General features: G+C 34.7%; 2 protein-coding genes across 3 annotated transcripts in view; one reads left to right on the forward strand and one right to left on the reverse strand.

Annotated features, from left to right (window-relative positions):
• Positions 1-1,189: 1,189 nt before the first annotated feature.
• Positions 1,190-6,918, reverse strand: LOC112499700 (probable glycosyltransferase At5g03795). The gene is made up of 5 exons (XM_025103029.1): positions 6,682-6,918; positions 5,464-6,076; positions 5,239-5,375; positions 3,543-3,891; positions 1,190-2,558 (listed from the first exon to the last, which is right to left on the reverse strand). Exons 2-5 carry the CDS (start codon positions 5,875-5,877, stop codon positions 1,869-1,871), a joined length of 1,590 nt encoding a protein of 529 aa, XP_024958797.1. The 5' UTR covers positions 5,878-6,076; positions 6,682-6,918; the 3' UTR covers positions 1,190-1,868.
• A 1,565-nt stretch (positions 6,919-8,483) lies between these two features.
• Positions 8,484-14,075, forward strand: part of LOC112499687 — a 10,938-nt gene continuing 5,346 nt past the window's right edge. Inside the window, exons 1-8 of one of the 2 annotated variants that reach the window (XM_025103012.1) lie at positions 8,484-8,689; positions 9,718-9,777; positions 9,891-9,930; positions 11,378-11,556; positions 11,630-11,668; positions 12,187-12,273; positions 12,383-12,443; positions 13,124-13,248. In XM_025103012.1, coding sequence (XP_024958780.1) covers positions 8,642-8,689; positions 9,718-9,777; positions 9,891-9,930; positions 11,378-11,556; positions 11,630-11,668; positions 12,187-12,273; positions 12,383-12,443; positions 13,124-13,248 — 639 coding nt within the window. In that variant the 5' untranslated portion in view covers positions 8,484-8,641. Of the gene's footprint in view, positions 8,690-9,717; positions 9,778-9,890; positions 9,931-10,092; positions 10,268-11,377; positions 11,557-11,629; positions 11,669-12,186; positions 12,274-12,382; positions 12,444-13,123; positions 13,249-14,075 lie in introns of those variants that run through there. The other variant, XM_025103013.1, reaches the window with a different exon arrangement.

Raw genomic sequence — 14,075 nt, forward strand, 5'->3', positions numbered from 1 at the left:
CAGTTAGTTACACGAATTCAGTTATGAGATGAAATCGGATAGGGATAAACGGGTTTAAGAGTTTTAAGAGTTTAAGAGTTTTTAAGAGTTTTAGCCAAATGCTTTATAATATAGTATAGATTATAAAATTTGGAAAAAAAATATTGATATTAATATCAAATTTACTTTTTTTAAGTTCTGGTTTTTTGTGTAATTTATTTAATTCAGTATTTTTTTATAATTTAATTTAGATTTAATAACAAAGTAATTTATTTATTTTTTAATAATATAATTTTTATAAACATAATAATTAAGTATTTTGTTATAAGTAATGATTATCCTAATTATATTTTAGATTTTTTATATTCAAAATAAAATGTTTATCTCGTATTTGATTATGTTTATCTTTAGCTAATTATACAAATTTAAAAATGAAGGTTTAATAAATTGTACTTACGCATAATTTACTTGTGATCTTGAACTTTAAGTAATATGTATCAATAAACAGTATTTTATATATAAAAAATGATTTTTAAGAGTTTTTGTCAAATGTTTTATAATATAGTAATTTAGTATAGATAATAATATATACTTTTTACAAAGATAATAATTAAGTATTCTTTTAAATGTTAATGAGCATCCTAATTATATTTTAGATTTTTTATATTTAAAATAAGATGTATATCTAGTATTTAATTATATTTATCTACAGTTAGTTACACGGATTTTAAACATGAAGCTTTAATAAGTTGTACTTACGTACAATCCAGATTATTAGTTGTACTTACGTACAATCCATTTGTAATCTTGAATTTTAAGTAATATACATCAATAAACAATATTTTATTCATAAAAATTGATTTTTAAGAGTTTTTATCAAATATTTTATAATATAATATAGATAAAATAGAAGAAAGAGATGAAAATTTTAAAATTAGGAGAACATACCTTAAAATAGAATATGTTTATTCACTTATATAAACTCTCAGATTAAATATTTACTAAAAAATAACACTTTTCGTTATAACAAATTAACAATTTTAAAGAGGTTGCTGAAGACGTTAGAACATCTCCCATGAACGTTCTTAGTGTAGGTTCTAAGAAAAAATCATCATTCAATGGAGAGAGTTCTTGTAAGAACATCATATTCTTTGAATTACTGTACAAAAACTTTGGCTCTCATCTTAATTTGGTGAAAATGACTTTTTTGTTAGTTCAGTAAAATACTGACTTTATAATTATTACTGATGTCAAAGAAATACATGGAACCCATACATACATACATATACACACAACCAAATATACGTATATATATATACAATACATACACATGATTTCACATGTCACGTACAACAAATAACCAAATCAAAATGTTTGTTTATGATCTAAAAATACCCGACTCGAATCACACAATGAGGTACCACCCTCTGAAGTTGTATCACTGTACATGTCTCATAACCATCACCAGCTATATATGATCACACAACAAATAAATGAAGATCTAACACCAAGGAGAATGATCTAGTCCAAGATTTCCTCCGGTTTCTTGAATCTCATCTCAAACTGGAGTCGAGTTTGAAGAACTAAAGGCTAAAACAAACCAAGTATATACCATATGGGTCTGGAGATAGATGTATGGAGACTTACTTCTTAGTCAGGTTGTTTCCAAGAATACCCCCGAGATGCAAAAAGGGTAAGTAAATCAAATAGAAAGCACTCGAGTTCTAAGAACTAAAAACCACATAAACCAAGTATATCTCATCTGAAGGTAGGATCTGGAGGTAAGATGTACACAGACTTTACTTCTGTCTACAGGGAGTCTGACAAGAATCCCCCCGACATGCAAAAAGGGTAAGTGAAACAAATAGAAAGAACTCGAATTCTAAGAACTAAGATGATGTTGGTATCTGAATTTGGTAAAGCCTGCTAAGCCAAATCGAATGTAGAATCATATGGAACATATCGAATTTAACGGGCGAACGATTCCAGTAAAAATGTCTTTGCAACATTTTCACATTATGTTGCATAGTAAGATACCTCTTCATAGGAATGGCTTCTAAGATCTCCTTTAGTTTAGGAATGTCGTTTTCAGCCACGGTCACGGAGAATGCGCTCCAATCAAGCACTTCGTTCAACGGAGGAACGAAATTGTCGGCAATGATCACGGGAACACATTCGTAATATATGGCTTCCACGATTCTTGGACTGTTGACTTCAAAACCCATTGGGCAGATACAGTATTTGCTCGATTTCATGTGGAGAGAATAGGACATGGTTCGGGATGTTTTGTAGGACATCGGCCCAGAAATTATCATTTCCTTGTCTTTATTGGCCCAGTGTTTGAGGAGTATCGGGCGTACCCTACCGTGCATTCTTCCGGCAAAGAAAGCAAGTATAGGACGCTGGGAGATCTTTTTACCGCCCATGTTTCTAAGAGGTCTCCGGGGATTTTGTATGGTGGTTTCTGGTAGGGAAACGTCTTTTCCGGCGAGAAATACGCCTTCGGAAGTGTCGGCATTGCAGAGGGCTTTTATGGTGTTCTTGGTCAGTTCTTCATGCTCTTTTAATGTGTATGGACCCTGGAAAAGTACAACCATAATAGGAGCTGAGACAAAGAAGTATATTAAAGGGCATATGCTATGTCTGGCAAACTAGCTGTTACACCGATTGTTGGCTTATAAGCTAGTTGTTAGCTGAAAAGCTAGTTAGATGTAGCCGATGAACTACTCATGTTTGGTAAGAACTAGCTGATAAGCTAGATGTCAATGTAAAAGAACGTAGAAAGTCGTGTTGAAAAATTATTTGGAAAAATAGGGAATAATTGGAAAAAGAAAGTGGCAAAAACTACTTGAAGTGGCGTTAAAAACAGGATTTTTCAATAATCTCAAAAAATAAGCTAGCTTATGGTTACTAGAAGATACATAAACAGAAGTTAATGGCATATCTGTGTTCATTTGTAATTGCAGATGGATATATATATATATAGAGAGAGAGAGTTGGGGGGGGGGGGGGTTCAAATAAGAAAGTAAAAATGGTAAGAACGTAAGAATAAATTATTCATATGTAAATCATTAGTAAACCTGAAAAAGTCAATTTGAAGATGCATATGTGAACCCACTTTTCCTTTCACCAATGATTCATATATGAATCATTTCTTCTTACGTTCTTACCATATTTATCTTTCTTATTTGAACCTTCCCAGTATGATCCAAGAGTTGGGTTCCGGTGAGAATGAAAGCTACGATGAGAAGGGTAAGAAGGGTCATGGGATCTCCGCACTTGGATCAATCCTAATTGAAGAGAACCACTAGATCATTCCCTTCTAAAGCACAATTCATGGGTTGTTTTGGGATTAAAAGTGATCAAGGGTCCAAATCCCTTCTTCACTTCTCACCTTAACTCCTATTCTCACGCGATCCTTCGTCTATATATATAGTTCATCTTTGTATTCTCTCTCTAACGTGTCTTATTTTGATTGTGAATTTGGGGATAAGTGATTTTTATTCATAAAAGCATTACTGGCAGAAAGCAAAGCAATAAATCAAGATAGTTGAGTATCATACCCAATCATGGCAAGCAACTAGAAAGTGATCTGAACCGCGGGTCCGATTCCAGAAAGGATACTTTGAAGCAAGCTTATTGACGTAATCCCGTAAGAAAAGTGATAATGGCTTGATATTATGCGAGTTGGGAACAAAGAGAGCACGTTGGAGTTGCCGTGCACTGTATGGTAGATAGAATAGGTGAGCCTTTTCTGGGTCCTTTGTGACAAACTGTCTGTTTGCCTCCATGAACTTCATAAACCATCCTTCCGAAGAATATATTCCTCTGAGATAGGGATTATGAAAAATTGGTCTCTTTCCATCTTGATATATATAAACCTTAAGTATCAGCTCCATCAACTCATAGCTCCTGCCAGAAACAGTTCGTGAATGGAACTATGTTGCGGCTAAGTGAAGCGTAAAATTAGCATGTGATGACCTAAGTAGCTAGAAACAGCATGCAAGTGACTAATTAATGTGCCCGTCTAATGTTAATGAAAATTGTAACATTAGCTTAATGATTATTGAAAATTGTAACATTAAACAATAGAGGAACCTTTGAAGCAAAATCAATTCCATTGATGATTTGTAATGATGACAATAAGCAAACAGTTAACTTTATCCTGAATTTGCCAAAGCAGCAATTGACATGGGACATTCTGAAATGAAAATGGTTGTGGTTTCCATGGGAAGATGGAGTACAATTCTATGATCCTTGTGATGGCCATGATTCATGAAGATCAATATAGCATTATTAGCATCTATATTTACATCTTTTACTGATACGAACAAATGAAAATATGTGGTCTAATATGCATAACCAACTAAAAACCAAAGGAAAACTCTATCTACAACATAAATAGAGTTGAATCAACTTTAATATGAGAGTAAGAAAGTCTAGTGTCATTCTGCTTTGTATATTTCTAGAAACTTATTCGCCAAACCCATCATATTTCCAAAGAGAATGCAGGTACGTTGCCGTCAAATGAAAACGCAGAGATGCTTTGGCTATACCTACTTCAGGTTTCTTTTCACGAATCTCAAATCGGAGAAGCCTATGGTTGCCTCACTCTTTATACTTGAAGCATGACTTGTGCACCATTCTCCTTAATTGCCCAAACTGAAACCACACAATGACCATAATGAGTCGCAGATCAACTACATTGTGGCACCCTGAAAAGTTTTTAATTGAGGTTTACAAGCAAAAGGTGGCCAAGAACAGTGCCATGTGTATGGATCATCCACTTGGTGCATTTGTTAATGGTGATGATTGGTTGGCCTATATTCTCTTAATTTAAGTTGTCTTATTCCTCCTGTTACAATCCATTGATCTCAATAGTTGTGAAGAACTTCTGTTTGACCCTATCCAGAAAAAAAAGGATTTAACAAAACTATTCAGACCCTGAGACTCCACAAAATGGTGTTCACTGCCACCTCTTTTCTCCTTTTAACGTTTACATATGGTAATAAAACGAATATCAGAGCGGGTGATGATATGATCGTATGGCAAATGTTCAATTCATGTGATACCCATTTGAGACAATAGCACAATGAAATTCATAAAGCACGGTCCATATGGTAAAAGATAGCATAGGTATGATACAAATAAGTATAATCTTTCATGTTCGCATTTCTAAAGATTTCACAAGGTATATGGATCAGAGGCGGATGAATCATAAATACCATGCAATAATTTTACAAGGATCATCAAGCCTACCTTTCAAAAACAGATACATTCTTGAATAAAGGGGCATATAGATTTGAATCATGGTCATCAATACCAACTGAGACAGCGTCAACCTCCTTTTTGGCATACACAAGTGCTTCATATGGTGATAGTATCTTTATATCTCTCTGCAGATTTCAGTTCATTTTGTTAGTTTTATCAGGAATGAGGATAAACAACAACCTTGAATTTTCATTAGAATCTTGGTAATCTTACTAGATAACGCTTATGCCTTCTTTCAGAAGCAGATAAGAAAAATGGTGAAGATGGTTTCATTGAAATATTTGACTTAATGACATCCGTCTTGTTCCTCCTTTGGGTAACTTTGACTTTCTCTTGCACAACTGCAACTGGCTGAATTTGTTGACCAGAAGAATTAAGCAGAGTCTCAGGGTCTACCATAATCGCCTCAGACTGTTTATCTCTGATCAGGGGAGTGATTTGACTCTCCAAGTTAGCATCAAAGTGATTTGTATTTGGAAGAGACGAATTCCGTGTCATAAGTTGATAAGGAAGCATTTTCGTTTGAAGAAGAGCAAAAGTTATTGTGATAATGGCTCCGATAGGGAGTAACTTCTTCCAATCAATTCTGAACATCAAGAAAACGATGACAGGGTGTACTATCTTCATCTCCTCCAAATTCAGCACTTGCTTCTACTAAATCAAATATCAATTTGTGGGACCCACAAACACCGATTCCTCTTCATAAGCCTACCATTCCTCAAGGAACTCAACAACATAAAATTTTGAAATCCTATTCTATTTAACAGCTCCTTATAACTGTCCCATGCTTTAAGCATATTCCAACGTTTGAGAAGTTGCAAGATCACTGCAAACACACACGGTCGGTGGTCATGTTCTGATAATATTATTATAAAAGCTTGGAATGGAGATTAATCTAATCTGTCAACTTAGAATGCACCACAAAGCAATAGCCATCTGTGCCCGCACGGGAAAATAAAAAATGCACAACTGAGAGTGCAAATTCAAAGCCATAAGCATGAGAATATGAGATGGTAAATGTAAATGAAATACAAAATTGCTTACACCCATCTCAATCATATAAGAACTGTAATAAGTGTGTTATTGCAATGTTAAATTTACCACTAAACCATACAGCTCTAATAGGTTTCAAAACTAAAAATGATTGTTTATATACTATGCCCAGTGGTGATTCTAATTGCTAAAACATCAAATCAATAGAAACGAAGTGGATTATATGTATAAATGTGGTGTTATGATCTATATCTCAAGAGCAGGATCTAAATTCCCCTTTGATCTAACTTTCTGGTTAAACTCCTCTTCTATTCTGGACCAGATGGAGATAAGCTTTCCATAAATTTAAATAAAAACTAACTTCAATAGGATACCAGCAAAACAATACTTACAAAAAACACATAATACACTTCGAAATTGGATGAAAAGTTATCAAACCTCGATCATAGAGCTGAAGATGGTTGAGGAAACCGTCGGGAAGTCGTCGGAGATGACTGAAAAAGATATTGATAAGCTGGAGCTTGAAATCGGTCGGTCGGAAGTTGAAATCCGGTGAAACTTTTCGAAAGGATTTGGGAAGAGAGTCAACGTGGCGTGGTAGTGGGGGCACCAGAGGCCAGCCAACGGTTTTTTGGTTGGCTTGTTTTATACGCCATTGTTGACCGGAATCCAGGTAAAATGGTTCATGTCCCCAGTTACTAATATACCATCGGACAAGTTTAGAGTAAACTACAAATTTGGTCCCTATAATTTGTTAATAATAACATTTTTAATACGTATAATTTTGAATTACAAGATAACAATCATAGTTTGAGGAAATGTCTGAATTTGGTCAATCTTTTTGACAACCGTTAAAAAATTCCGTTAAACATAACGAATTTTCATTTTTTATTGTTTTTTACCCAATAAAACCCAACAAGGACCAAAATCATAGATTTTAATTGAGCAAAAGACAATAAAAAAATAAAAATGACCAAAACGTCCCTTATTTAACAGAATTTTCTAGCGGTCGTCAAAAAAATTGACTAGATCCAGACGTTTTTACAAACCATGATGACCATTTTATAATTTCAAAACTTCATGAGCAATTGTAAAATCTTGACAATTTTGGTTCAAACGATCACAAACAGACAAAAAAGTGAACAAGTTCATCTAAAATGCCTAGTTTGATCGATTACCCAGTAATAACACTTTTCATCTCTAATTAGTTAAAACTTTGGATTTCATTTCTCAATTTAATTCTGCTGGGTTGGTTGGTGATTCACTTTTCCAATTAAAGATCAACTCATCGAAGCAAATATTGATTGTCGGGACATACAACAGAAGTCCGTGGTTAAATACCATTAGATGGGCTACTTTTTATTGCTTTGTTGCTCGCCTTGGTTCGCTAGGAGTTCTTCTTGCACAACAAATATTACAAAAAAAAAAAAAAATCCGCTACTTCTTTCACTGTGTTGTATTATTGTTTCGTTTCTGCTTATTCTCTTAACAACTGTTATCTTCCATCTATCAATTGTTCGCACGTGTATCTCGCATGAGGATAGTCTGGTTATATACGAAAAAAAAAATGATCTGACATCTAGAAAGAAACAAATAAAAATAATTGTGAGGAGAAATAAGAAAAATAGAGGAAGAATGATGAGAAAAAAGACTGAAATACCCTCAAACAAGAGGCACATGGGTCATTTAATGAAACTTGATTAACGTTTGCAAGACAAATACTTGAATTAAAAATCCGATTATAATCAACAGATTTTAATTCATTAGAGGTTGTTTGTTTATCTCTTAATAGTTTTATTAAGAGATATTCTCAAAATCGTTAAAAGTTGAATCTTGTTTAACAAAAAAAAATATGCCTATTAATGGTTATAGAATTCTCTGAATGATTTTATATCTTGAGCATCTTTTAACCATTCAGCGTCCTAATTTCATTGTAAACAATTATATTTCATTTTACATTATATCAAGAGAGTCGCTTAATCATTCCGACCAATTAATCATTTTACACTAAACCATTCAACAACAGTCAAATAACTCTTTAAACCCCAATCTCATATCAACATAATTAAATGAGGGTATTATATTTAAATTGCACTTTTGTAAACATATCATAAACTTGAATTGTTTTTCCCTTTTTTAGCCTGCGGCTAAAACATCGTTACAGAATCTCAGAAAAGTAAAATGTCAAGAATACCCTCTGGCGATCATCGGCGGTCATTCAGTAATTTGGTTCAGCTCTGTGAAATCTGCAATTAAGGAAAAACAAAATCCATCTCAGAGCTTACAACATCCGAGGAGGCCCAGATCGGCATCTTCCTTGGGGTTTTGATTTAAGTGATATATGATCCCTTAAAAAACTCAAGTGTGTGTGTGTGCGCGCGCGCTTTCTGCTTCCCTCATGGCGGCTCCGTTCTTTTCAACGCCGTTTCAGCCCTTTGTTTATCAGGTATTCATGGTTTTATTTCCAGGTTTATGTATTGTTGTTGCATTTGATGTGTTTTTTTGTTGTTGAAATATTTCAATTGAAGATGTGTCTGTGCAACTATATGTCTGAATTGTGTAAATATATGTTTGAATTGTGTCGGAAGTGATGGATTCGAATTTACAGCTAAGTCTCTGTGATTTTTGAGGTCGTTGATTGTACTTGCTTTGCTATGCAACTGATTGAAAGATAGTGCAAGTTTGGGTGCGAGTAGTACAATCAACACTCCTCACTCATCAGGAGTTGGCTATCAGTATCACCTATTAGATTTACGGTATTGAAATACTGATGTCTTTGAAGGAGACTCGAAGCCATAAGCTAAGGGTTTTAGAGATCTATTAATATCATTTGGGCCAAACACCACTTGGTAAAAATTAGAAAGTGAAGGTAAGCAGGATGAATTCATAAGGAAAGAGGGATGATGGTGTACCAATCAATACTTGGCATCCTTCCATGGAGGAGATACCAATTGATCGAAACATAGAAACCTATACTTTGTGGTTGTTTATGAAAATGCTTACCGGTGTCACTTGCCTTACTGGGTGAGCATGACAAGGACCTAGAATCTTACTTGGTAAGAGGCATAGCAAGCACCAAGAACCTTACATGGTAAGTGATGGAGAAAACTCTTACCCGGTATGCATTTGGTAAACGACCCTAATATTAAAATCAGATGCACGGTGCATTTTGTCTAATTTAACTGTTTTAGCTTTACCTTAGCCTTCAAATCGCGTCCTTGTTTGTTTGTTTGTTGCTAACATCTCAATTTTTGCACTTCATATTGAACACGAGTATTCATTGCCTTCTCCTTTAAACATTTTTTTGCATTAATTATATGTTCTCTGTGCTCATTTATAAAGGAAGAGGTTAAAAATGTGGGTTGTGCTCACGAACACAGCAAAGTATCTTAACTTGAATCAACTGTAGAATATCTGCTTCTAGTGTTTGCTTAGTTTTTCAATAATTTGACTCATGGGGTTAATTTTCAATAGAGTGAGCAAGAAGATGTTACGCCTTTTCAGATTTTAGGTGGCGAGGCTCAAATAGTTCAGGTATTTTATGTATCATTCATGTTTTTCTGAAGAACTTCAAACTCCACCAAAATAACCTACCCCCCCCCCCCCCCCTTCCGGGGTGGGCCTTGATTCTGATTTGTCTATGCCAGATAATGTTGAAGCCAGAAGAGAAGGTCAGTGCAAGACCAGGTAAATTGGTATTGATTAAGTATGCTACATTGTTTAACCATCTGAAATATCTGTTTCTGGGTTTCTGTGTGTCATTCTACACATTCCAAACGTCCTCTTCAATGCTTAAGCAATCAGGGCATAGGCCATTTACCAAACGCTTACTTGATAAATGCTTACCGGGTCATTTACCTTACTGGATGAGTATGACAAGGACCGGGAATCTTACTCGGTAAGAGGCATGACAACAACCGAGGTTCTTACCTAGTGAGGGAGGGAAAAGGCTCTTCCCCGGTTAGCGCTTACCGGGTAAGAGACGTTTACGAACTACTCATTTTGATGGTCGAGATCATTCCCGGTAAGCATTTGGTAAAATGTTAGATCCTGAAAAATGAGTCCTTGCAATTTGGAACCTTCTAACCTAACTGGTGTTGTGAATGGTAACATAAATCCTAATCTAATTCCTGAAGGATGACTAGTCCCTTGAGAATAAACATAATTGTTTCCCCTTTTTTTGCCTAGCTTTGACAGTATGCAAAAATAAGCAACTTCTTTGTTTCTTGTTCTTATTCTAAATACCGACACCCGATGCACACTTTCACAGCCAGTTATACCAACACCAAACAACTGAGCTATATCATGAAGCTGACAGTCAACCATTTCAGAAGGATGATAATCGCCCTTTACATACACGGTCACAGTACTGCTTTCTGGCCTCCTTGACGGATTATTCAGTATTATGTATACACATCTGAAATCTCTTAACCTGGTAACTTTGATACACGCTTTATGTTATCATAAAATAATCCCTATTCTTAAACAAATTATTTACAACCTAACATAAGGCAATTGATATATACACACACACATATACATACATATATATTTGCACAGGAGGTATTAAAATTTTCCCGTTTAGTCACTTTTAAAAGTAGATAATAGGGTTCCAATTGAAGATTAGTTGCATGATGAAATCAACACCGTACAGCTAATGGGTGATAGCTAACTCTTGTGGACTGTTGATTGTACTACTCGCTCCCAAACTTGCACCACTGATATAACCATCAGTTGCATAGCAAAGCAAGTACGGTTACAAGACCTCAAAAATCACAAAGGCTTAGTTGTAAATTCAAATCCATCACTTTTGATACAACTCAGAATTTAGTTACACAAACATATCTTCAATTGAAATTTTACAACATCAAATGAATCAAATGCAACAACAAAACAAAAACCTGGAGCTAAAATCATGAATACCTGATAAACAAAGGGCTGAAACGACATTGAAAAGAATGGAGACGCCCATTTGAAGTATATAGTTCACTGCAATGAGTTAATCTGTTTAAGTATCACCACTCTACCCTATGATCTTTGGACGAGACAGTTATTTGAGTTGATGATCTGTACTTAAAGTTTTTGATTAAATTATCCAAGCTCCAATATTGTGTGAATACTTTATACTTTGCAGGTTGTATGTGCTACATGTCTGGATCCACCCAAATGGAAAACGTTTATGCCCCAGAAAATGAGGCAGGAATGTGGCAGTGGCTCTTTGGCAAGAATGTGACTAGCACACTTTATTTAAATACCGGTTCAAGTGATGGATTTGTTGGCATCGCCGCACCTTCTTTAGCAAGGATTCTCCCGGTTTGTATTATCCTAATTTGTAGTTGATTAAGTTGCCATGTTCGATACTTGATTTTGGCATACTATAATGCAGATCGACTTATCAAAGTTCGGCGGTGAAATTTTATGCCAGGTATGCTTTCTACGGCATAGGTTTTTCCCCGAGGCCCCGTTTGGTTTGCGGGATTTTGTGGGATTTGGAATTGGATTCCATTCCAATCCCATGTTTGGTTTACAAGAAAGTCCAGAATTGAAATCCTGGGATTTCAATTAAACCACACAAACATGGGATTTAGAAATCCCATGAGGGTAGTTGGTATTTCCTGGATTTGGTAGGATTTGTCTGTAATAATGTTTTAAAATATGTTAAAAACACTTGTTTTGTAATAATCAATTAATAAAAAGGTAATTTAATTATTTTTTATAATTTGTTTTTGAAATTATTTATAAAGAATGAAATTCATTTCCATTCCAAATCCTACAAATTAAACACACCAAAGATTGCAAATTCTTGTAATTCCAAATCCCTCTAATTCCAAATTTTTCCACGAAATCCAAATCCCTCAAAACCATTCTGTCAAACCGAATGGGCCCTGAGTTTTAGTACAACGATGCAGTCTATATGTGACTTCTGTTGGTATTATTTTGTAGCCAGATGCATTCCTTTGCTCCGTCGGTGATGTCAAGGTCAGTAATACGTTTGATCAGAGGGCACGTAATGTTTTACCTGGTGTCGAGGTGAGATCTCATTGCTCCAAGCAAGATTTTCATGCTTAACAGATAGTGATACCTCCAAATTTAATCAACCAAATTCATGCACCTAAAGATGTTCTTATGGTGTTTGTAGGGATTCTTGAGACAAAAGCTATCTGGCCAAGGCTTGGCATTCATAGTTGGGGGTGGATCTGGTATGCTGTTCCTTACTGGTTGTGATATCATTACTATATTATAAGCATTCGACCAAAACTCTTGAAAGCAACACATTAAACATTTTGTGTTTATTTATGCAAATGTTTTTTAAATTCAAGGTTACAAGTTATCATAGCTTATGACTTCTTAAAACTAGTTGATAACTAACTGATAAACTATATAGATTTACCTCTTCTTTTTAAAATCTAAATTATCCTAAACTTAGTGAAGTTATTAATTGAACAAATTATATCAAAAAACGAGTATTTTATTCTCTTTAATTTGATACCCATATATCCTTTTTTTCAATTTAATTGAACCTGATTTTCAAAATTTTAAAATGAGCGTATACACATGGAGTATATTCATACTAACGATGTTACATTTATTATACAGCATTTACAACTTACTATAGCGTACACACAACTTCTTAAAGCTCCAATTGAACTCCATAAAACTAACTGATAACCAACTTATAAGCACGTTAAAATACTGGATAAAATGTTGAGCGCTACTAATATGGGTAAAACTCCATAAACTGATAACTAACCGAATACTCTCTTCCTCTCTCGAAACCATAAAATAAAATTGAGGGGACAGAGAATTTCATCACATATGCATTGTTTTCTAAATATTACTTTGACTTATTTATTTTCCTTCTTTTTCTTTCTGTTGTTAGTGGTGCAGAAAAATCTTGAGGTGGGTGAGATACTTTCAGTCGACATGTCGAGTATTGTTGCCCTTCCATCTACAGCTAATGTGCAAATAAAATATAATGGCCCGATGCGAAGAGTGGTCTTTGGGGTAACTTTCTTACACTTTCTTCTAATGAATTACTTTTTACCACTTCTTTAACAAATCTTATTGTGCTTCTCGATATCTTTTCAATGCACATACCCGTTACTTATTCTTGTTTATTTATTTTCCGTGCTTCTTTCACCATATGTTAGTTGTTATTCCTTCCACTTGTTTGCTCACTCTTGCACAAGCTGGGGTCTTCACGGAAACAACTGTTTTACCTTGTTGGGGTAGAGGGAAGGACCCCCTAATTCCAATTAGGAATTCGTTGGGGGGGGGGGGCAGATGTATAGAACTTTYCAACTAGATAGTGCTTATTCCGCATACATCTCAACCTTCCCATATCCTACTTCTGAGTGGGATTTCCTGGTTTGGTTAGATTTGTTGATTTTCTTAGAAACATGTCCACACTCCTAAGTAACATGTCTTCCCACTTTTCCTAATTGACACAGAGAAGTTTCTTTCATTTTCAAAATCTAGGAATTTAATGACATTTTTGGAACAATTTTATGCATGACTAAATAAAAAATTAGCAGAAACAGGGTCACCAAATATATATATATATATATATATATATATATACACACATATAGACTTGGGATCATGTGAGACCAAGGGTTTTTCGTGAGACCCGTAAGACCAATTATCAACCTTTGGATTAAATCTACAATATGACAATCTGAACATTCATAAACGCCACGAGACTTCTCAGTAATCACAAAATTGCTATCGTGCAATTTTAGACTATTTGATCATTAGCTTATAAAGTTGATCAATGAACATAAATTGGTCTTACGGGTCTCACGAAAAACCTTTGGTCTCATGTGAACCCA

The sequence above is a fragment of the Cynara cardunculus genome (genome assembly GCF_001531365.2).
Source record: "Cynara cardunculus var. scolymus isolate 2C chromosome LG 16, CcrdV1, whole genome shotgun sequence".
In the NCBI taxonomy this organism is placed as follows: Eukaryota; Viridiplantae; Streptophyta; class Magnoliopsida; order Asterales; family Asteraceae; genus Cynara; species Cynara cardunculus.